The following is a 25,476-nucleotide window of genomic DNA, read 5'->3' as shown; positions in this document are numbered from 1 at the left end:
TTCACCGAAGCATTTAAAAATGGTTCGCTATATAGCAGTTGACCATGTTCAAGTGGGTTTTCAATGGGTTTTAATCCTTTTTAATGTGATCAGAAAAAGCAATATTTAGGATAAGGGAGTTTTTTCAGCTCGGTGATCAAAAAATTATGTGAATAGTATATATGAATTAGTGTGTCTCTGTGTGTGTGTATAAATACATAAAATCTCCTGAAGACCTAGTCTGTCAGCAACATTATCCATTTCTAAATTACCATTTTTGTGTTTAAATGGTTAATTGAGTACTGCCCTGGAAGTGCTGGAGCTGTAGTGTATTTGCAGTCTATCTTCAGTGCACTTAAGCAGTAGAACTGCTACATAAAGGACTCAGACGCTTGTTTTTCTATTATGCAGATGGCTGGTCCAGCCTTGTCCCTGATCATGCAGTATTTGTTGACTTAATAGATTTGTTTCTATGTGATGTAAATTCACTCAGTGTATTCCCAGCAACACTGTGACTGCTCATATTCCCTTCAAAGAGGTAAAGAAGTATAATAGTTCAACCAGTCAAAAAGGCTGCTTGCCACCAATGGAAGTGGGATTCGAGATTACTTCATCAAATTGCCATCTGTAACTAGAAAAAACATAGTTCCTTATAAAGACAATTTGTAAAAATATGACCATTTTTTGTTACTTGACAGCAGTAACACTTCTTTGGGCACAGTTTCCTTGCCTCCTTCAACATCCATTTTTTTAATTCCTGCTCTTCCCTTCCCCGCAATACCCCCCATGTAAATTTTATCATTATCTCTTGTCCTTAGTCTCCTGCTGACCAGTGTAAGAAAATCCATGCTGGTGATGAGGTGATCCAGGTCAACCACCAAACTGTGGTAAGTGTTTTGGAAATTCTGTTCTGCAGGTCTTGCCTATTCCCGTTACTAAAGAGATGGTAATATTTTTTACAAGGTAACTTTGCCAAACTAGATTTTTGTGTCTTTTAAAATATCATAACTGTTGCTTATGCATAATAAGAAAAGGCATAAATTGAGTCAGTAACCAGCCCAGAAGGATTAAGCCAAATTTACATTTTGCACAGCTGCTGTTGAACATCATACTCATTATGTAAGGAGATCCTACAGTATTTCATTGAAGTTCTTAGACTTCTTGTTATGGATATGCCAGCTAGTTTAACTTTTTCTCAATTTTGCATTCTGTTTAACATGGGATTCAGATTAAAAATGCAAAAGTGCTGTAACAGACATATATTCTGAATCTGTTGGGGGGAAAAAATGTAAACACTTAAAACGATAGAAATCTGTCAGATTTTGCTTTTGTCATTCTTGCATGCAGATTTATTTTTAAGCAGATGAGCAGTTTTATAAAGTTAGTGTAACTATTAATCTGTTTAAAACCACATAAGCATGTGTGTGCAGAAGTGTATGCAGAGCCTAAGGTATTACAGTGCATGATTTACATACATTCAAATGTGTCTGCCATTCAGTTTCTTTCACAGTTGTAGTGGTGTTGTGTACTGTAAGTATACAAACCTACAGTTCATATTATGTAGAAATGCAGGAATAATATATTTCTGCAACGTTCATAGAATTGCATCCTGACTTGAAACACATGTGACTTTACTGAAGAATTAACAATTTTTTAAACTTTTAGATTAAATTATTTTTAATTGATCTTGAAAAGCCTATCAGAGTGCCTATCTAAAAGGCTGTCAGAGACTCATCCAAGGCTGAATGATTCTTCATCCTATTTTGTGATGACAAGCTGCTGCCTTACAATTGATGTTCATGCAAATGCTGAAGATTACTGAAAAAAATGCAATCAAATGTTGTCCTGGTACTATCTTAAGTCATAGGGATTGTCCCTTTAAAAAAAAATAAAAATCTATGTTGCAGAAAAATGGAAGCATTGTAGCTGGAACTACAGGTGAAAGGACCACTTGTATTTATTATTTGTTAGGCATGAGTAGCATTGTGACCATGATGTTGATAACTTCCTAAAGTGCTTATAATTTAGCCATTTAACTTTCTTGCTGAAACCCACCTCCAAACACAGCACATGCAAAATAAGAAATCTCTTTCTGTCTGTCATTTCTGTGAGGTGGAAATATGAAAGTCTGACTTAAAATCTTATGATTAGAGAGCAAATATTGTCTCTTGAAAAGAAGTATGACTTATTCATTTACACTTAAAATGTTAATGAAACACGCAGCTCTTATCTATATTAGAGAAGTTCTATGAGTTGTCATAGTTACACAAGTTGAAATACGCATTAGACTGGCTTTCTTCATCAAACATATCCTTCAAGTGACGGAGCTGATTTAATCTTTACTCCCGTAGGTGAAATTCTCCTCATTCAACTACTCAAGAATTGGCTTTTTGAGTAGCAACTCTTTCCATGCGTGTTATTACAACAAGCCCAAGGTTTTCCATACTTGTAATCCCTTTCCAGCTAAGGGCACAGTACCAACAGCCAAGTCAAGTGGCATAAAGTACCTTTTCCTAACAAAACTCACTATTAACTATTCATTCTGAAGTTTATAACCAGCTAAGAAAATAGATCAGTGGCAAATTGTTTATTTCAGAAATTTATTTTTCCTTTGAAATGGCTGGGAAAGTCTCATTCTGCCTTCATTTTGACTTTGGAAAGTCAGACAGTAATATGGAGTGTTTGCATGTTTCAGAGGTAGATGTCCGACTCTCCTCCCCTCATGGACTGGAAGTTTTAATGTTTTAAGTATCGTTTTGATCTTCAAGTGTGCCCTTTAAGTCACTTCTCGTACATCTTGCTGCAAACCATACTTAGCTGTGTTCCTTCTTCACCCAAGTTGTGATGATCAATATCATGCTTATAATTACCATTATTTCCATTAGAGGACTAGAATAAGTCAAAAGCAACAGTTAATTAAATTTACACATAATCAATATTTTAATGCTACCAAGACCAGCTCATAAAAAGAGGTATAACTCATTTGAAATTAAAGACTTGGGGGGCAGCTGAGAAACCTTACAAAAGAAAGGCTTGCATATTTGTGGTGGTCTTACAGATTTTCCAGGGCTGAAAACTGTCTTGCTCACCAAGTACAGAAGCATGGATTTGTGCTGGCACAGAGTCCTCGCTGGAACCCAACACTCCCTCATATCAGCCTTTGACTTCACAGCTCAGCAAAAGCAAGTGCTAGTAAAAGTGAAATTGAAAAAGGGAAAAATACAAAGCAGTTTGAAATTATACCTCGTCAGAGTGTGCTTGTTCAGCTGCTTTGCACTTCTCACTTTTCTCACAATATTCTGCAGATGGTTCTTCTTGCCAGGTAGTTGGTAATGCCATTTCTACTGTTAGTTTGATTTCTGGACTGGAGATTAAATGCTTGCTCTCTCCTTCTTCACTCTCCTTCCTCCCAATATTTTATCCACTTTAAGTTAAATATCACATCTTCATTCCCTCTAAAATTGCAGCAAAATCTTGCATTGATTTATAACCAGTTATGATGGCTTGCATGTTCCCTTTACCTTGTTCTATAGCTGAAAGAGGTGGAGTGCTTCTTTATTTCTCTAATGTATCATTCCATTCAGTTTATTTCATATGAAGCATTTAGCAGTGCCCTATGAAGAGGTAAATTATTATGTTTAGTATCCTAAGCAGTTCCTAGGTTTTTACAGAAAATTACAGAATTTTCAAGATAGATATTTAAAATACTATTTACAATATATGTATCTAGTGAATTCCATGGTCTTCAGTCTCATGTTAGTTTTCCATAGAGATTCTACTTAAAACATTAAACACCTAAGTGATAAAAATATAACCGTTAGTGTTATTTCTCACTCCTGCTTTTACCAGTTTATTGGTAAGGGGAGGCTCCGTGCTTTCATAAAATGTATACACAGATGAAGTTATACAATGTAGAGGTGCAGAAATATACTTTTGTCAGGTATTTGTATGTTTCTGTATCCAACAGGTTTGTTGTCCTAATAAAGACATTTTCTTAAGACTGAAGTTTCTGAGCATCTTGATAGTCTATCAAATATAAATTCCATTCAACACTGTGTGTTTTGAAAGAATCTGTTCTGAAGATGATTAGATATAGTCATTTTGTACTGCCACTGGTGAAAATACCTTCCTGATTAGAGAAAGTATGGATCTCTTAATAGATTCCAATTCTATAACTGACTTCTGGCATCATTTAATCTGATTTTGACTGAACTAGGCCAACGTATTTTCTAGATAAATTCATATTCATTCATTTAATAAGATTACTTGAGTTTTGAAACTTTCATTGATGTTCCCACAACCTGTAATATTGTTCTCATAGTTAATTATTCTCATTGCTGGGGAAAAAAAAAAGTAATTTTATTTGTAGTCTACATTCGCCTGGCACAAGCTTCCAGTCCTTTCATCTTAATATATTTTTACCTATTTGATTGGAAAGCAGGTTTCTCATTTAGGTATTTTCAGGATGCAATCGAATTACCTCTTCACTTTTTTTTGTTGGTTTGGGTTTTTTTGTTGGTTTTTTTTTTGGGGGGGGAGTGTTGTTTGGGTTTTTTTTTTTTTGGTAAGCTAGGTAATTTGAGCACTTCCAGTTTGTTATCCTGATGCATGACCCTCCTCAACAACCACTTTAAATTCCCAACTGTAATATGTAATACTTTGCATATTTAAAACTGAGTTAGAGAGCTGTCCAGTGAAAACATTCATTCATGAGTAGGGCAGTACCTCTGTGCTAAAATAGTACAAATGAGACTACATTAATGTAGCCATTATCAACTAGCTGTTTACTCTTTTTGAAAGGTTTGTATTCATTTTTCATTCATAGGCAAAAAAACTGAAAGGACACTTTTATTTTTTTACCTTTAAAAACACAAACTGTAACTTCAATTTAAGTTTGACTCCATCAGGATGTCCATTTTAAGACAGGAATAATTAACTGTTTTGAAACTAGAAGACGAGTGAGCTTTTAAACAGGTTTAAGAAGATGTAGATTTGGAAATACTTGTACTGTCCATGCATTAGCATGAAGTCAGCACAGCCAACAGCATTTCTAATCCTGGAGGCAGTTCCCTAGGGTTGGATAGCTATAGCAGAGGATTAAGTATGCTGACAATGTCAGTCCCATTGAATTGCTAGATGAGTGGAGTTATGTATTTTGGGATTGATGTGACTAAAATATTTTGGCTGCATGTTTTCAAAGTTATTCTTATTACCTATAATTAATATACTTATTTTATATAAAGCATTATCTGTATTAAGTAAGAAATATCAGATAGCTAGGAGGTAGCTATAGTCATATTCTTTTTTTTTTTTTTTTATCCCTGAAACCAGGTATATTAAAAATATCAAATAACTTTTCAAATAACTTTCAATGTAGTTGAGCGTTTAAAAAAAAAAGTGCAGAAAGTATCAAAGGAAAGCAGCTTACAAATTATATAATGCAACAATTGAAAGAGCTAGAAATAAAAGAATATGTAGAATCTGGTCTAACCAAGGAACACTGTAATACAATTATAAAGATCAAAGAAAAAATAATAGTACTTTAAGCAAGAAATTAATTAAATCAGGCAATTCACCACTGGCTGTTAAGATCATTTAATCATTATCCAATTTCCTTATTTGCTTTTCTGCTTGTCCTTCTTGCTTATTAGATTTTAATAAGAAAGCATAAGAAACTTTAAAATTAAGTTATACATTCTGAATTATTGCCACACTATTTTTCTCTACAGTAACAACAGGCACTAGTTCTACCAGTGTCTTGTAGATTTTCACTTCCTCTCTTATAAAATTGTACAGAAGTGCTGAAGATGTCACTGTACATTTCTTTGTTTGCAATATTAATAATTGCCCCTTGGGTTCTATGGGTACTATATTTTCTGCTGCTTAGTTGAAATAGTAAATTTCATATTGTCTATTTTTTTTAAGTTGTTTTGTATATGGGACATGATTCTTTAGTCAGAGAATCAGGACTGTCATGCAGTGAAAATACAGTAAAATTAAAGCTAAGATAGTCACTAGCCAAGAAACTCTTGTTTCAATTTTCCGTAAAAAGGATATTATCAAACATAGGACAAAGAAAAGAAAACCAAATATAGATATCTACATATTCAGGATGGAAGCAAAGTTGGATAATTCAACGCCATATCATCTACATTTCAGTTTACTGAAGAGACTGAAACTTCCAGTAGCAAGCCCCTAAGCAAGGATTTTTGATCATTTGTCTGCTTTGGTATAACATTTTATGCTGGGGAAATGTAAGGCAAAACTTTCTAGTCAATAATTTGCAAGATGTTGTAGGTGATTTAGAGAGGAAAGGATAACTGAAGATATGACGGGAAATGGCAGGTTAGTTGAAATGCAGCATAAATTTATGAAAATTAAATTGTGTTAATGTTCTACCTTTGATAATTTTTCACACAACAGAAATAGTGCACATCCAAACAAGTATTGATCTAGCTGCCTGACCATCTGTAAAATTATCTGATGTACTTCTGTATAGAAGAAGTGTTCGATAAGCTGGGGAAAACTGACTTTTCAGAAAACTGAAAACTTCTTTCTTTTTTAGGATTAGAATTTGAAGGTCATTTAATAGGACAGGGAGCAATAACAATGCTTTTAGTAATTCCTGTTGAAAGCTAGATGTTACTCGGGAGCAACTGGCAAGGCTCCAGAAGTCAGAATGTAGTAATTAATCCCAAATCAACTGAATGCTATAGAGGTGATGTGACTGAAAATGGCAAAGATGAACTTGGAATTAATTAGGACCATGTTTCCAGGAAAAGCAGAGTTTTAATGCCATTGCTTTGACATTGGTAATATCTTGGCTGAAATAGTGTGTGATTTTTAGGGTCATTTACAGTCATCAGAGGTGTGTAGTTACATACAAACATTAAAAAATGTAATGAATAAAAAAGAAAATGTATCATGCATCTCATATGAAGATAATTTTTTAATGATTTTGATTTGGTTAACCCAGCCAGCTAGGTCTGAGACAGAATTCCTCTTTCTTAACAGACAAAGGCTATAAAGAACAGGAAGTGAAAGAACTTTTTAAGGTAAAAAACCCAATGTTGTGCAAAAGCAAGCATCCATAACAATACCTGTAAGTAAATTTGTGGTAGAATTTGAAAAAGGTCTGCCTAGGAAGGTGACTGAAAAACTGGTGAAAAATTATGTTATAGTTGCATGCAGCTATGTAGAAGAGTAAAAAAAAACTGTTAGAGGGGCTCCTTCAGTTCGATCACCTTTGCTTTGTTGTGTAACATTTTTGTTATGTTATCTCTAAATAGTTGTTTTTAATTAATGTAGTTGCATTTTCATACTTGATAAGGTTATTCTTTGGAACGGTGGATGCTTTCAGTACTTAAAGGGAGCATATAAGAAAGATGGGGACAGACTTTGTAGTAGGGCCTGTTGCAATAGGAGAAGGAGCAAAGTTTTTAAACTAAAAGAGGGTAGATTTAGACTAGATATAAGGAAGATTTTTTTTTACAGTGAAGGTAGTGAAACACTGGAGCAGGTTGCCCAGAGGGGTGGTAGATGCCCCATCCCTGGAAACATTCGAGGTCAGGTGGGACGGGGCTGTGAGCAACCTGCAAGGGGGTTGGGCTGGATGACCTTTAAAGGTACCTTCCAACCTGAACTGTGCTATGAATCTATCACTCTAGATACATGACCACAAGCCATTTCATACTGTTCATTGTCAAGTTACATACTTCAAGTGTGTCAGGAGCCCTGGCAAATGAAATAATTTTGGCATGAATTTATTAGTGTTAAGATATTTATTGAATCAGTACCCTAGGTGTATGTTTGTTTGTTGAATTTAAATTTAAGTCATAATAAGAGTTCATTTTAGATGGAGGTAAATCTGTGAATGTAGCGCCAGGTCACACCATCTGTGTTTCAGCCCACTGTGTTGTGAAATACAAGTAGGAAAAGGCAAGACAAAAGTTGTCATGAGAATGATAACTTCTTCCACCAAAAGATGTCATTCTGTTTCCAAATAAATCACCAAATTACTTTTTCTCAGGATTCTGTCTTTCGAAACAGCTTAGTAATGCATGTCTTGTAGTAGCTGATCCTGCATCTTCTTGGAATCTTGCTATATTTCTTCATTAGCTAATGAAAATAAATATGTAATCTAATGGGAGAACATTTGTTTTTCCATCATCAACTATTGTTAGTTACAGTAAGGATATTAATAAGAAGAGTGAATCAGCTACAGGTGTTAACGACAAGCTTCCTCTTCAGTGACAGAAAGTAGTCCTGTGATCTTTCAGCACACTTTTTTGTCTAATAATAACTTCTGATTTCCATGTTAATCAAACCAACTCTCTTGATTAATTCCCCAATGAGGCAAAGTGAATTACAGACTGAAAATACGAAAGGATGATAGTCTGTTAGTCTCTTTCCTTAACAAAAAGTTGAGTTTACACGAGGCTTATTTTTTTTCCTATGCAAATACGAAGAGAGGTCATACTCTTTAGGTTCAAGTAAGTAACCAGATGGCTTTGCTTATATATCTGAAAAGCCTTGAGGGGAAACATCTGTCCTGGTTCATATAAGGGTTACTGCAGTCAAAGCAGAATTACATGTTTTCAGGTGGTGTGCAACATCATATGTTCTAAATATTTAGAAAATATTCTCTACAATTGTTTTCCAGATCAAATGCCTAACAAGGTAATTCTTAAGTTCCTGTTTAGTTAATGTGCTGACTCTCTCCATCCTATGTAACATTAAAGCTGGCATATGATACAATGAGTAGAGTATGCACAAGTCTCACAAATTAAGGTGTAACCAACCTTTCTTCTGTGAGGTGCACACCACATTTTTTTTTGGTTTCTTAGAACTTTGTCATTCTTCAGAGTCCTGATAGATGTTTAGATTTGATAAGGCAGTGAAGGACCTGCGGAAACACACTTCTGCTTTATCTCCAGAGTTTTCAGGAAAACCAGAGAAAGCAATATAGGTATTCTATGCACTATGCACTCCTAGTTCTGCTACCTGAGCTGTCTCTTCTAAATTTGTATCATAACAAATACGTATAATGTGTTTTGAAGAAATTGGCATGGAGGTGAATTACTGTTGTGGTGGTTTTGATGACTTGCATCCCTTGATAAGCACTGTCATGTTCAACAATCCAGCTGTTTTCTTAGTTCCTTTTAATAGATGAATATATCATGCATTTAATGCCTATGCAGTCATCTACAAATGCACCAGTTTGTGTTTTCTTCTGTCATTTTTTTTTTTTGTGTGTGTGTGTGTGTATCTGTAACATGAAGAACTTTTTTTATTAGTTTGTTTTTCATACAGATCATCAGTAAGCCCTTACTGGCCAGGCAGACTTTATTTTAAAAAAGGAGAAAATGTGCTTGTCCAGCATGAAGAGAGTTTGGATTTATAAAAATGCCAAAATCCTTAATTACTGGTAGTATACATTCCAAATCCCATTCATACAAATCTAGATCTTCTAAATGAGAAAGAATGAAGTCAATATAGGGCCCCTCTAAAGAAGATATTGGAGAACTAGAAAACAAACTAGTCTACTGTCAGTTAAAAGTGAGTTATGTTTTCCTGAACAATGCAGTGCCAGCTACAAAATTATCAGGTATAGTTATAGAAAATTACTACAGCATTGTGGATATTTAAATCATTATACTTCTATGGCAAATAAATTTACTATTGTAGGGATATTTTTGGAACTGTTACTTACAAAGTTACTACATTTTTCAGTTTCCACTAATTATCTGGCTTGTACTTTCTTTGAAAAAACTAACAAATCCTCCAACATAGACAGTAGTACACAATTTTTTCCCTGGAGGCCTTCTTTCCACACTGAGGATATACAAACCAATACAAAATATTGATCAGAGCAATTATAAGCATAAACTGCCAAAATCTTAAACTTCTGCTTGCTTCCTGCAATTTTAAGGAATTTGTTTTGCGTTCTTCTAGGTTTCTTCCATATTTAGCATCTAAATTTAAAAAAAGTATTTGGGGGGGCTAAAATTAAGTCATCGATGATTTTAAGCCAGTAAATATCAAAGTTTCTATGAATCTAAACTTTTTACAAACTCTGTGTGTATCACTGTGATAGCAATTCTCATTGCTGGCACCTGACTGTATTTTGTACGTTCTTTGAGTTATGAAGTAAAGACTACAGCAGGCGTGGTGTTTTCCACTTTCTAGGTTTTGTAGGCCCAGTTTAGAAAGAGATAGAAAATAGTGCACTGTATTTCAAAATGCAAATATGCTTAGGAGAGAACAGTGCATCATGACTGGAACTTTACTACGCTGTGCAAAGATGACATGATAATGTCCTTCTGAATTTGTTGATTTGAATGTAATGGGTGTCCTGATTGCTCTGATTTCATTGACTCAGGAAAATAAAAAAGTCTCTTTTTTCCTTCATTAGTCTGATTTTAGTGTTAACTTTCATTACTGAGTAAAATATCTTAACCCATATTATAGCATCTGATTTACTGGATGTATATGCTAAAAAATTTAAAGGGGCAAAATACCCTTCTGCTGAATACATCTCACCATAGCTGGAAGCTAGTAATTGCTATTAGAGATGGATTCTTTAAGAATAAATTTCAAAAGCTGTCTCAAGGACTGGTTTTCAACTAAGATTTTTAATCCACTGTAATGACTTCTATTTTTTCAAAGATATTTTTAGTAATACAATTTATAATAACATGTCCAAATTCCTAAGAGCATTTTATCATTGCCTAGTAGTAATGACTGCAGACTGTTCTCTAATAGATCTTGGTATTTAATGGTTTTGTCATTAAGGTTCTCATTGGAATAATTTATCATTAACTTAATTATTTATCATCCTTTTCTAAAATGAGCTCATGGAACTCTAAAGATTTCAGCATTCTGAAAATTATATCAATCTATAAAAATCAAAAGTAGTTCACTTTTAATTCTGTAATTGAGTAAGAAAAATAGTAAAATATATATAGCCTCTGTCATTCCATAAACAAAGCACAAAGTAGAGGAGTTCATTTAGAATCCAAGTTGACATATTTGCATTTCTTTGGCTGTGGCCTGTTTATAATTAATTCCATTTTCTGATTTCCTGTGGCCAGCGCATTTTTAGAAAGTTTTCAATAGAACAGCAACATTGAAAATAGAATAGAACTTTTTAGAATTCTGACACATATTGCAGTCTTTTCCAAGCCAAATGTTCACACTTGGGATCCTGTCTTTGGCCCGCTGTGGATACAGGCTAGAACCTTACAGTTTATATCAACTTCTCTTCACTCCTTAAAAGAGGATTTTGATTGAAATCTCTTCAAGGTTGCCTTTACCTTCACATGTAATCTGCTGTTATCTTCCTCTAAGAGAAATCATAAACTATACCTGATATAATATGGTGAGATTTGTAGACTGCTCTGAGTATGAGCATTTTTTTTTCTCCTTGTTTTTTAATAGCAATGGGAATACACACTTTGGTCAGAATGGCAGTTATGATTAAAATATAGTGAACTGACAGGTCAAATGTAGTCAAAAACTATAGCAAATATAATGTCACTTAATGCTTGCATACACTTCTATAGTTACTGTTGTTGTATTCCCTAAGCTTTTCATTCTTAAATATTCACTTTAAGGCTGCTGCAAATTGGCCTCAGCAAGGCTGTGTCTGGAGAACTGCTGTATGAACCCAGCATCCTAATTCCTGTTCAGTACGGATCTGCTTGACACTAGGGCTGAAGACTTGTGGTAGTTATAATATTTATGACAGGTCTTTACTATGGTCATTTATTACTACTGTAAAAATCTACCATGTTTGGAACAGAAAATGGAAGGAAGAGATTAATACTGACTCTTAGAGGTGCTGGAGGCTCAGCTCTTCTGTGAAAGAAATTGGCTTTTGCAAAAAATATTCTGTGCAGCACTTGGACCCATACTGCTTTGTTTAGCAGAACTGTGCATAGAGAGTAACTATCAAGGTTCAAATTAAAACCTGATGCTTAAGTAATGTTTTAAAAAAGATGCACTATTTAGAAACATAAGTGGAGAGTCTTTCCTGCACCTATTCACTTTCCTTGAAAGGCAAGCCTAGAAATCGTGTGTGAATAGAAGATGCAAAGAAATGAGGCTAAGAAAATCCTCCAAAGCCCACCCTATAAATATTTATGCATGCCTTGCTGTTTGCCAGAGCTGAATGTGAACCAGTAACCTAACTGTCACTTGCCTGTGGTTACTTTTTCCAGTACTTCCTTTCTAGGTAGGCTTGTTCTTGTCATTTGAGTCGTTATACTTCCTGAAAATGCAAAGATGAGACTAAAGGGAGGCAATAGCTTAGCCCTTGGGACCCAGGGCTAAGGTTAGGTGTGAGTAACTAAGAGTCTGCTTTAGTTGTGCCATTTTTCTGACACCAGTGGGAGAGAGAAATTTCAGAATGTGTAGTGTGAGTCTGGGTATCTAGATTGGGTCACAAGTATATTAACAAAAAATAACAGCTTTAGAAGGAATGCTTATAGGATTTGCTAACATTCACAATACATTTCTGTCTATCAGTACTAATCTGGGTGTTACATAGGATAAATTTTTTGATACTGTAATATTGAAGAAACTTCTTCAGTAATGATGTTACTTAGGCAAACCAAAAAGAGGGCAAACCAACTTTCATGATAATTCACTGTGAAGTGCTAAGTGGTAGGCGTTTCTTATTTCATTCATATTGAACAAGGTAATACATCACTTGCATATAGGAAGGGCAAAAGGACTGCTAAATGCAGCCAAATTTATTGTCTTATTCAAACTAGTACAATTCCACTGATTTCAGTGGTGCAACTTGGAAGAAAGATTGGTTGAAGTGTAGAAAAATGTGAATTTTTACAAATTTCACTTTCAGTTCCGAATCTATGTATCTGACTGTTTTGAAACCCTTCTTTTTGTTGTTTGGTTGGGTTTTTTTCTCATGTGCCTGTGGAAATATTAATAGAAATTCAGCGGCACTTAAATGTGTAAGAAACTACTTTTATCATAAACATCTTTATATAATGTCATTTTTATTATTATTCAGTTTTAAAACTTCTTCAAGCACTCAGGATAATAGGATAGTGTAAACTTTCATTAAAAAAAAACCCTCCCATAAAAGTACATTTTCTGTTCTCATGTATAAAGAGTTCATTGTAAAAATACTATTTTTAGATAATCAAGATTAAGACATTACTATAAGTAACTTTTTGTGAGTGGCACATATAAAATCATTTCAGTACTAGTGATGTTCTTTTTTATGGCTATGTTTACAACTTACAGTAACTTGAAATACTCAGCTATATCCAGGGGGTGTATAGATTCAAGTCAACAATCATTTATCTTCAGTTAGGACCTTAAAGCTGTTACGTATATGTTATACATTGCTATAGCATAGTCTGTCTTCCTCCTCAGCAGTGCCTGTTTCAACTCAGGATCCAGATTGAAGTTATTTCATGTCTTGTAGTCCTCATCATTTGGTTTCAAATGTACAGTGATGTCACAAATTATTAAAAGAGAGTGTTCAATTACGCTTTATTCTGTTGAGAAATGTAGCTTAAAAAAATACAGCTTCAACAGCATCATTTCAGTCCAATAGAAGTAAGCAGACACAGTTTATACGAAAACTTTCAAAATTCAATTATGGAATTTTTCCTTAGGTTGGCTGGCAACTAAAGAACCTAGTAAATGCATTGTGGGAAGACCCAAATGGAGTGATTTTAACCTTGAAAAAGCGTCCTCAGAATACTCTGGTTTCTGCTCCTGCCCTTCTGAAGAACGTGAGGTGGAAGCCTCTTGCACTTCAGGTAAGAAGGCTGTTACAACACTGGTGTCATGGTAAAACCTTTATTCAAGAGAAAACACACAAATTTTTCATTCCAGTGAAAGGAACAGGAGCCTCTAAAAAGTCCCAGATTCCTTTCAAATAGGGTGCTGAGATAAATATGTGTGGCAATGCTTTATGTGTCAATAATACTGTTTTCCCACATTTTTTGGTGAAGTTGGGAGCCACAGCAATTCATAGAAGGAAAGAATGCTCACAGATAGTGTTACTGAAGAATAAGCAAGCCTAAGGTTCAGTAGCTTGCTTTGACTGGCAGAGGCAACATTACCTCCAGTGTTTCCATTATTTCAGTCTGTTAAAACTACTTGTTTGTAATCAAGTGTGTCAGGAAAAGTCATCTTCTGTTCCCCACCTCTCATCAAGTTTGAGGTTTTGGTAGCAATGCAAATAGAACCTCTGATATTTTCTGCATACTTATCCCTTGAAAACCTGTTGATATATAAAAAAATTATTGTGAACACAGCTGGTTCTTCCTGCAGCATCAACATACGTAGGAGAAACTGACCCACTGTAAAAAGGCTGAACTCAAAATTATTAAAGGAAACTTTTTAAAGTTAGGAACTGTGCAAGTTTAACACTACATAACAACCTCTATTAAGTTTATGCACTTTCATAATGTTGAAGCTTCACAGAGTTGTTTTGTTTGGATCACATGATACATGAACGTGTTTCTGAAAAAAAATAAATTAATGAAAGCAAAGCAAATCCTTCAAGACTATCCAGGCAAATTTCCTTCCTGCCTGGCATTTCCTGGATCTTTCCTTCCTCAAAGTGCCTAAATCCTACACAGCTGCTTCACTTAAGGAATTTGTGTAATCCTTGCAGCTCAGGAGTGCTGACACTTGGATTTAGAGCCATCTTTCTTTTCTCTGTGACTACCTCTGGGGGAGAGGAAAGGGGCATTATGACACCAGGAGGACATTTGAGAATCTTCAGATTTTTCTGTCATAAGTGTGCAGGAATAACATTCTTTGCTGTAGCAAGATGATTATGTATTTCCTTGTGAACTTTATATGAAGCCTTCAGTGGCAGCAAATTGGAAATTACATTTGTAACTGGGCTTCCATAGAGATCCTCTCTTTCTATTAGTGTATTGAAGAGTTGAAATTCACAAACAGTGCTAGTTCTGGAAGTGTTGTCAGTGTGAAAAAAATATGTAATGTATACATGGCACAGTGTTTTCCACAGAACATGCCAACCCCTGTTGTGGTAGCCAGATAAGTGAAAGTGCACCAAGCTATTTTTGTGGAATTATAGGTTTCTATTTTTGTTATGTGTCTTCTCCTGGTGACCCAGAACACAAGAGCCCCTGAGGATCAAAGGGTGCTTTCAGTGCCATCCTCACTAGGATATGTTTCTTCTATGTCAGAAAATCGTGCTGTGAAGATATAAATATAAATCATTTTGGAAAATAAGAGTATTGCCAGTGTTACTTCTTAACAGTAGATCTTGTAATAAAATGTAAAAAAACCTCCCAACTTTAGGTCATCTTTAACATCTTTAGGTCTTCTTTAGCCTTCATGCAACAGAGGCGAGCTCAAGCATTTCAGGGCACAGTTTTTGGTTTTGCCTGTTTCCCACAGTTCTCACCTGGATCTATTTATCTCACCTGGATTGTTTATTATTGTCACCAATGACTTGGAACTAGCATGATTAAATTTCAAGATGATACTAAAGCTTGTATTTCCTGGACAGCTGACATGACAGCTTGGTGCTGCTGGAAAGGAATGATCTCACTTCCCTCTCTCTGTTCTTGGCTGCAGAATATCCTTGTCTTTGTTTGACTTTGACAGTTTTTAGACTCTCTAGATCAGTTTGATTCTTTGAATTGGTAGGAAGGCTTCTGGTTTTATTTATTTGTTTTTCTGGAGTTTTCTACCGCTAATGGAATAAAATAGCTCTTAAAGAACAGACTCTGTCAGAGGCTATGGACAGACTTTCAGAAATAAACAGAACACATTCAGCGTAGACAGAAGGTTTTATACTTGGATATAAGTAACCGGCTGTATGAATGGAGGATATGGAATGCCCAGTTAAGCAACGATTTGTAGAAAATTGTCTTATTTAAAGTAGATAAAAATTAAAACAATTCAGCAAGTGTCAGACTATCACACAAAAGGATAACGTATACGGATGCGTTATGTTTCATGGTGTGTTCCGTATATGGATCTATATATATTGCTCTGCATGTGTTACTTGTCTCATGGTGCATGTATGGATATATATAATGCACCATAAAAAATAACACATGCAGAGCAATTCTTCCATTCTGATTTTGTGTTGGTAAAAAACACAAAACAAAGGCAGTATATAATTAGGGAGTGAACAAAGGAAGCAGGATTTAAGAACTTGAAATTCAGAGGTCAGAAATAATATTTAACTCAGGTTGGTGTGCAGCAGGAATTTTTTTAAATAAAAGTTGTCATGTTTTCTATTATTTCTTAAGGCACTTATAGGTGTTATTAATACTTTTTTCCATGACAATTATGTTTAAAATTATATCACATAGTTAATTTATGAATTATTAATGATAAAAAAATCCATGAAACCTTATAAAATTTATTTCTTGGTCCCATTGTAGTATTCCTTTGCTGTATATAGTTTCCCTTGATGCTTAATTAACAACAGCAGAATGATAATATATGCCAAATTTCTATGCTATAATTATCTTTCAGTAAGACAGCGTGTCAGTCATACCATTTTCTCCTTTTGTCTCTAGTTGGCATTATGTGACATTAGAAAACTATTTTCAATTTTTAAACTCTGTGATTATCTTCCCACTCAATATAACATGGTTCTTTCATCTGTGATGGCAAACAGCACTCTTTTTTATAAAAGTGAGCACACCAGCAACTTCATTCAAATAAAATACAACATTTATTGTATTTTTTCTTTCTATTTGCAGAAATGTTCTACAATTATTTAATCTTTCTTGTTACAACTACTTGATCCAGAATATTAGAATTTTTATTATTTGGCTTGAGGTACAGAATCTGTCAGGAGATATGAGAAGTAAAGCTTCTATCAGCAGTGACAATTTTATAACAACTCTTATGTATTAGGGAAAACATATGCTTTGCAACTTTATAAGTATCTTCAGAATAATTCTAGCTATGTAGCTCACTTCAGATTTTGAAAACCATGTGAATTTAGAGAGATGTTGCTTTGTACAAGAGAGAAATTCTATAGCTTTGTAAGGACAGATGCTTGTAGAGTGAAAAAAGGAAAATAACAAGTTTGGTGTATACCACTCAAGTTAGTTTGCAGTTCAGAGTTAAGGTTCTGTACCCTGATAGAATTGCTCAGCTGAACTCTGAAATGAGGTGCTGCCCATTCACTTTGCTATCTCCATGAGAAATATCTTGGGCAAGGAAAGACTCGTAGCACCTTAGACAAAGAATATGCAGAAATTAAGAAATTAAGTTGTGTTCTGTTCTCTTAAGTGTCTTGTATCAGAGGAGATGGTGAACAGTCATTTCCTTTTCATCTTAATGCCACTCATGCTTTTACTGACTTCTGTCATATTCAGTTGTATTTCATTGTATCCTCTTGCTCTGAGGACAAAAATTATTACTTACACATCAAAACTGTATATATTTTAAGTTTCAAAATGTAAAAATCCACAAGACTGGAGAACACTGTGAACGTAACTGCAGGGTTTTTTACCAATTTACCAGTACGTGAGAAATACTCAACAATATTGAGAGTTCTGTTTCTCCTTGTGAGTAGTATCTTATTGCAAAAATTTAATTTTTCTGCAGCTAGACCAATTAGTCATCTGTATCACTGGCATGAATTAACCTTTTCTGACAAAAATTAAACACTATAGGAATTTATAGGGTGATATGTAGTTACAAAGCCCCATTTTCCCTTACCGCAGGCAATCCATGTAGAAGAGTGACGCCTGTGTGTTTTCTGTGAATTCACCCATCAGGGGAATTCTGGGGATTCAGTTTATTCCTTCAGGGGAGAAAGCAGAGACTCAGTACCCTATCCTTAATCTTCATACCCCCTCAAAAGGTAAGGGATGTCCATATTCAAGACTCTTGTTGCTGTACCAGCTTCCTGCATTTTGTTCTGCTGTTTTTTGCAGGATGTGCTGGGGTCATGTTTGTTGTTTTGAACAGCACTTTTGAAATAGATACATTATTTAATTATCCCAAATATATGCAAAACTCACTCAGAATCACAGCAACGTATTTTGTTCTGAAAGAGTTTGAATTTTTCTGTCTGGCAAACAATTGTTTAGTTCAGATGAATGTTGAATTTAGCATTTGTCTTTCATTTTTATTTTGGTCTTTTAGCATTGCTTAATCATTTTCCTGACAATTAGCTATTCTTATTAAAAACTTTAAATAACAACAGCAGATACCTAAAGTGTCACTTTTCAGAAGTCATCTATAAACAAATGTGTTTTCCTTGGGATTTTTTTCACCTGTGCATTTATTTGCACACGCTTCATCAAACATTCATTTGTACACCGACATAGTCAGCATAATCACTTTAAGTAATTTTATTGGAATTGAGATATAAGACTTAAAGACTTGACTATGTCTTTATAATTGATAGTCCTGTTTGGGTTTATTTTTACTGTTTATTAAAATTGCCTTTTTTGATTTTGTATAATACTAAAATATTATATTAAATACTCTTATTAAACTATTATTAAATAAATATTGTTTTAAATAATACTAAAACACCCCTATGCTAATTTGCAGATACCTAAACCCACTGGAATTCCATGTCTGATGTTGCAGACATGGGGTGAAACTATACATCTTTGCTGCCTTCGCTCTGAGCTCCAGATCATAGAATTATATTTGCTGGAATGATCTGGGTGATGATAGAGGAGGAGAAAGTGGGTGTTCTCTTCATTAAAGACTCCCAGGCCAGATAAGTGAAGTTTTTTGTGAGCAAATAACAGAATCGCCCAATATCATTTATTTGGATCAGGTGCATCCTTTGAGAAAGGGATAGAAACAGGCATTGTTCCAAAGACACAATGTCTGGCAAATTCTTGGAAAGCACTGAAGAGAGGTATTTTTTCATGCAGAAAGTGGAGAAAATAAATAAAGCTGAGAGGGAGGAGGCAGGAGACAGCTTATCTGAGAGCAATCATGAAGCAGTGTATTTTCTTAAAAACGCACAACCCTCATATAAGCAAAGTGAACTTCAAGAGCACACACTTCTGTAAACTTGGTGGATGAGCTCTTACAGTATGCCAATCAAAAAGGGAAGAAAAAGAGCGGGGCGGGGGGAGGTGGCACTCTTTTACCATTATTTTTCAAAAGCATTTTTTGTAAAATTGTAAATGATGAATGAATTTTAGTAAGGTTAGAAAACCAAGAAGTATAATGCTTGTCTTCAGAAAGGGGAAACACAAGAGACAGCGAATTATGTGTCAATTAATATGCACAAACAGTTTGCAAGCACTTGGAAGATAACCAATGAGTAAAATCAACATGAATTTATTATGAAGAAATCATTAAACAGATTTAATGCTCTTATGTGAGCAGTTAACTGGCCTCGTAGATAGAAAAGAAGCTGTATATCTTGCTCTGATATTAATACCTTTTCTCATAAGTTTGGCATAGAGAGTTAAGGACTAGGTGAAACTGAGATTGAATGGGTGGAAAATTACTGGATAAACTTGCCTAACAAATACCTGTTAATGATTCACTTTCAAACGAAGAATGTAACTTTTAGTGTTCGACAGCTAGGTGATACACGTGGTTTTGTTCCATGTTTTCATGACAACCCAAAGGAGTTGCTTACTAAATTTGCATAGATTGCTAAACCAGGAGGGCCTGCGAATGCAATGGAGTCTTGGCTGGTAATTAAAAATGTGGAAATTCTAGTTTGGAAAACTAGAAAAAAAGCTCTAAAAATGAAATTAAGGAGGGCAAGAGTAAAGTATGCTACTGGGAAATAATAAAATGCAGTTTTAAAGAATGTGGCAACTGAATAATACAACAGTAATTCCAAATAATATGGAAATTACAGTAAAGAAAAAGTTGAATGTCATGTTGGAAGGAACAAAAATACCTGACTGAAAGACATAAACAGGAATATTAAACACAAGTGAAATAATTGTTGTGCTTTATTCAGTATTGGTACAATCTGAGCTGGGTACTGATTACACCTAGTATACACTGGGTACACATAGTCTAATCAGTTGGAAAAAGTACAGAGCATGCTACAATTCATTAATGTTTTAAAAAACAAGCCCTATAACGGAAAAATTGGGGGGGGGGGGGTGTGTTTGTATAGTTCTTGTTTTCTAGCCAAAATAAGGGGAACCAGTATTCAGAATGTAAAAAAAAATGAAAGTTTTAACTTTCTGGGATAGGAAGAACAAGAATTGAATTAAATTGAAGCAAAACCGATTATATTGCTATAAGGTCAGATATTATTAAAAATCTATCAGGAATAGAGGAATAGCATGGCTATCACCCTCTTGGGGGGCAAATTTAACAGTCATCTCTCCCCACCCCTTTTTCTGTTGTTAACTTCATTGAATATCCTGTGACCTTGAAGGCTGCTGAATATACAACCATCGAAAAGAAATTATTCATAAGAGACTTGGTATAGGTGTTTTCTGATTCTAAAATAGTTTCTGCTTGTCTTTCTGTGAGGGTGATAATTTATATCTTGACTCATGGGAAACTGTGTCCAGCTGCAGGTAAGTTGGGGGATTACTAGAATGTGTTATTATATAGTCTTTTTATTAATACTGCCACAGCAAAACTTCAGAAATAATGGTAGTATTCTGGATGTAGTGGTTGATAGTGTGTATAATGTGGTAGGACCTCATTTCCAAAGATATGAGAAAGTAAGTAGTGAATGATTCTTGTCTTTGGCAGTCAATTCTTATGCATTTATACTGATAATACAAAAGAAACCTAAAACATTTGGTTAGAATATAAGAGGCTTAACAATAAGCATAAAAGAGTAGTTTAATTTGGAACCCTGTGCAGACTGACATTCTCACCAAAAAAAAGTCTTTTTTTGGTATCCTTTTACTTTTTGAATAACGTAAAAATAATTTCAGTGTTTATCTCTAGAATATAGAAAGCCTTGTATTCAGAAAAAGATTATAATTGATCTTTGAGGCTTTCATCCAATTTTTAGGTCACTGTGTATCCCTTCCACCTGTAGAAAACGAGTTGTATCTATTCAAGCACAATTTTGTATTTGAATGGGAATTTTTCATATTAAAAACCGTAAACAATAATATGAAGAAAAGTATTTTTTATTTCTTGAATATAAACACAGACTTTACTTTGGCTGGAAAATATCCTTTGTGTATGTATTTTTCTATCCTGCACAGAATATTTGATTGTATTCCTTATAGCTATTGACTTGAGCTTCCCTACGGCCTTTGAGTAAAAGAATCGTGTTTAAATTAATTTAATTTTTTTTAAAAAAAACCTAAAATCCCAAAAGACACCCAAACGTTATTAATACCTTTAATATTTTTGATGCTCATATTTATTGCTTAGGTTAATCTATATTCCATTGCTAGTTACCATACAACCTATATATGCATCACTGTGGTACAATCATCATGGCTACATGTTCAGTAAAAGAATAAGAAACAACAAATGACTATGAATTCTGTTTTCTTAAAAAACCCCTAGGGATTCTGTCCTCTTAACAATAAATCTTCTACTGAAACCAACATTATAGTTATGAATACTTTCATTCAGTGCAAGTATTCCAGAGTTCTGTAATTAATTTTTGTATTAATGCCATTTAATAGTGTATGTCCTTTTCCCCCATATAATTGATTTTCTGCATTGGTTAAAAATCATATTTTGATTCTGAGTCTCAGATTTTCCCATGGGATGGCTTTTAAATTAATTTCCCTGGCCTTTTGTCAGTTTCTTGCATAACTAGTCTTGAACCCTTTGGTAAAACAGCATTTCAGTAGACAACTTTTTTTTAAAGAAACCAGTAATTTGAAAAAAATGGCTACTAGAAAAAAAGATGTCAAGATTCTTAAAATTATGCACATTGACATAGTTGTTACTTGTAGCACAGAAAACAGTTTATTATTCATGTGCCTTTTTTTTACAGCCTGTAATTCCAACCAGTCCTACAAGTGGTTCTACGACACCAACAAGTACAATGGGCGTATCTTCAAAAATGGAGAACTCTGCACTCCAGGATGTTTTCATTCTCTCTCCCATGTCAGGACTTTATGGCCCCAGGTATTTACATCCTATGGAACATTAAGAAAGATGGTTTATACAACTACTCAAATCTTTAGAGACTTATAACTTCAGCTGAAGATTTTTATTATAAAATGCAAGTTTGTGACAGAACAAGGTTTGAAGATTGCTGGTGATAATACGCTGACTGCAAAGCAAGCTTCAAACAATATACCTAATAGCAACTAGTGTGAGTTAGTCGTAAAGTTTTTACCCAATAGGCATCCCTATGGGGGAGAAGACAGGTTCTGTCAACTGATCCCAGAAGTGAGGGAAGAAGTCTTCCCTCACTTCTCCCCTCAGTTGTCCACTTCCTACACTTCATAGTACATTGCATATTCATTTATCACACAAAGGATTAGTTACAAGTTTTTGACTTCTAATGCAAGTTAGAATGCGTCCTCAGATAGCACTACTGAAGTTAACTTCATAAACATGAAGTTTAACTATCTTGCAGTTAAAAAGGAACCTAAAGATTATTTCATTAATTTACATTTGTTGAATTGAATCACTTTCATAAAATTTCTCACATATAGCATTTCAATTACAGATGTTTTTATTTGTAGTGTTTGGGAGAGACAGTTGTATGCTTAAGCTTTATCATAAAATGGTTAATTTCTCCATAATCTTCTGATTTACTGTTTTTAGGGATGAAATTGGAATAATGTCTTGTGATGACATCAGCAAATTTGGAAAGTCTGGAATGAAAGGTTCTGAGTCTCCAAGCTATTTTCTGGAGCATGAAAGTGGGAAATATTACACTTTAATTGAAGGTGAAGGCCACCCCATGGGCTCAGAGTACGAAAGAAGCAGAGCTACAGGAGTACGGAGAAGAGAAAAAACACCTACTCATGGTAGGCTTGATTTTTTTGATATTTTTTAATTTACCAAATTTACAAATTGTGCTATTAACACTGCAACACCCCCAAATATCTGTCATTCTTTGTTAGACCATAACCTGCTGGCTTTGAATACTAGACAAAAGTTTATGTGAAGGAATAATTAGTATAATTACAAACTAATGTTCATGATCAGGAGCGTCTAAGTTACTTTATAGATTTATTCTGCAGTGCATACTTAAAAATTTCAATGATACTGAGCTTCATATTATTTGGAAGCTAGCATCTTGATTTACTCAGTTTCATTCACAAGCTCTTGGAGTTTATTCTACTTGCAGTGTTCCGAGCTGTTAAACTTCAACGGAAGACCCGAAAAAACTTACTTTTGGTATGAAAGTATCCATAAGATGTAAGACACTCCAAAATGCAGTGCTGTATTAAATGGATGTAGTTACATGAGTAGTATCCTACAGTGCATTTGTTAATACTACAAATATATTTCAAAATCTTAGAATGAGGACTGCTGAAATATATGACCTACTAAAACAATAATTAACTTATATAGAAATTTTGTGTGTGTGTAAATCCATATGAGTGTACAGGTATACAAACATGTATGTACTTGTATATGGTATACGTATCTATGGAAAAGGTACTGCTTTTTCATGAATTGACAATATTTTTTTTTTGCCTATCTGCTAAAACTGATTTGCTTGGTGTTTGAATTTTAGAATACTACTAAAATACAGCACTGTATTCTCCATATATTTTCAGTGGTTTTAATTTCAAGACAGTTATTTTTAAAAATTTACAGACTTAAGATAAAAGATTTTTTTAAAAAAACTTGTGATTATCTCATATTTTGAAAAGGGCATTATTTCTGAGCCTTAGAGTAAGCGTTGACTCCTCCTTACGATCATAGCATTCTGATGGTTAGGAGCTATCTTTTGAGATAAATATTCAATAAGTACTTCATTCACCTACTATGAGACTAAGGTTTTTTTTCCTTTCATTTTGCTAAAAGAAGTTGCTAAACTTTTTTGGTTTTGGTATCTAGGAAAAAGGAAACCTCTCACAAGCTCAGAGTAGTAAAGAAGTATGTGTTTGTAAAGAACACAGGTAATAAAAACATGCTGCAGTTCAATGGAAATAATACCAAAGGCAGTTACAGTGGAAGATCTAATAATAGCTGAAATGGAACACCACTGGGGAAAAAAACAGAAAAATCTTTAAGCGCTCCAGGCACAGATTCTGTTGGTCTGCCATAGAACTGGTTACTCTGATGCAGGATTTGATACTATGGATGTTATTAAATGTAGTTTCCTGTGGTTCTTTCAGTTGTTAGCACTTAGAGATGATGCAGCTTTCTTGTTCCCATTCTCAGACTGAGAATCCGTGGTTCTTACCACCATAAATGTTAGAAGAGGGTGCAAATGATGACCCCACATGCCAAACCTGAATTTGATAGTTAAGCTGTACAAATATTTTCCTAGGTCAATAAATATTTGCTGAATTTCTCTTACTATATGCATGGTATCTATGGCAGCATTTATGTAACTTACCGGGGTTACAGTTTCACCTGCATTACCTTTTGGCTAGGATCAGCTAACGAGTGATAGTTAAGCAATTTCACCTGCTGTTTTGAGAGCAGAGAGGGTAGAATTCAAGTCTGAAAACGACAGCTGCAAGGATTTTTCAAATTACGTCAAGCTCCAATGATAGTTCACTGCAGCTAGAGAGTGATAATTAGTGTAGTTAGACTTCCCCAGTGGAGGACATCCAACTTCCCAAATGGTGTTCTGGTTTTGTCATTCTAATAGTTTAAAAGCAGTTTTATTTTATGTTTATCAATTAACAGAACTTTTGTCCTGGCTTCATAATTTGCTAACTACAGCTGGATTTATGGAAAAAAATGGCAAAGTATCAATTTTAAAATGGACAGGTTCATGTATATGCACATGTACATTACCTTTTCAGAATAATAAAATTTTAATAGATCTTTGTTATATATAGGATATTTTTAGTAAATTGTACAGCCATATATTTGGTGTTTGAAATAGCTGTAACACTGAAATGTAGGATTCCTTCTTAAATCTAGTAATATTCAGTCTTTATCTCCCTGATAAGTGATGTCACATTATTATAAAATTAGAATGAAAGATAAATTTTAACTGTGATTAAAATTGGAGTCAGATGGATGTATTTGGCTTGCTTTCATAAGTTCATGCTGCATGTTGACTTAAAATGTTGGGCTCTGTGCCCGATCCCAGTAATAAGTAACATTTTTCTTGTTTATGATGGACAGTTCAGATTTTCTGTAACTTTGAAAATCTAGAAAGAATTTGATTTTTAGGTCTGAGGAATATGCTTTTGTTTCAAAAAAAATTGCTAAACTAGAATTTTTTAAACTACAGATTAATCTGTCAACTAACAGACTCCCAAATACAGATTTTTTTCTACTGCAGTAGAATATTTTATACTTCTGACTTAAAGATACACGTTTGAACTGTGAAAGTGACAATGGGTCTTTTGGTGGAACGACAGGGTTTATGGTAGATTGATTAAACACGTACTTGATGCTGGAACTAGGTAGCCATGGGCAAAGTAAGGA

At 34.4% G+C, this 25,476-nt stretch overlaps 1 protein-coding gene across 4 annotated transcripts in view; it reads left to right on the top strand.

The window, feature by feature from the left end:
* Positions 1–25,476, top strand: part of LOC119157487 (connector enhancer of kinase suppressor of ras 2-like) — a 214,629-nt gene that overhangs the window by 123,755 nt on the left and 65,398 nt on the right. For all 4 annotated transcript variants that reach the window (XR_005107546.1, XM_037408478.1, XM_037408479.1 and 1 more), the window contains exons 8-11: positions 798–866; positions 13,629–13,775; positions 21,893–22,026; positions 22,675–22,880. Coding sequence is in view for 3 of the 4 variants with exons in the window: in XM_037408478.1 (XP_037264375.1) it covers positions 798–866; positions 13,629–13,775; positions 21,893–22,026; positions 22,675–22,880 (556 nt within the window). In the remaining variant the exon portion in view is untranslated. The remainder of the gene's footprint in view (positions 1–797; positions 867–13,628; positions 13,776–21,892; positions 22,027–22,674; positions 22,881–25,476) is intronic.

The sequence above is a fragment of the Falco rusticolus genome, chromosome 14, assembly GCF_015220075.1.
Source record: "Falco rusticolus isolate bFalRus1 chromosome 14, bFalRus1.pri, whole genome shotgun sequence".
NCBI lineage: Eukaryota > Metazoa > Chordata > Aves > Falconiformes > Falconidae > Falco > Falco rusticolus.
This window is presented reverse-complemented; position numbering and strand designations above follow the sequence as displayed.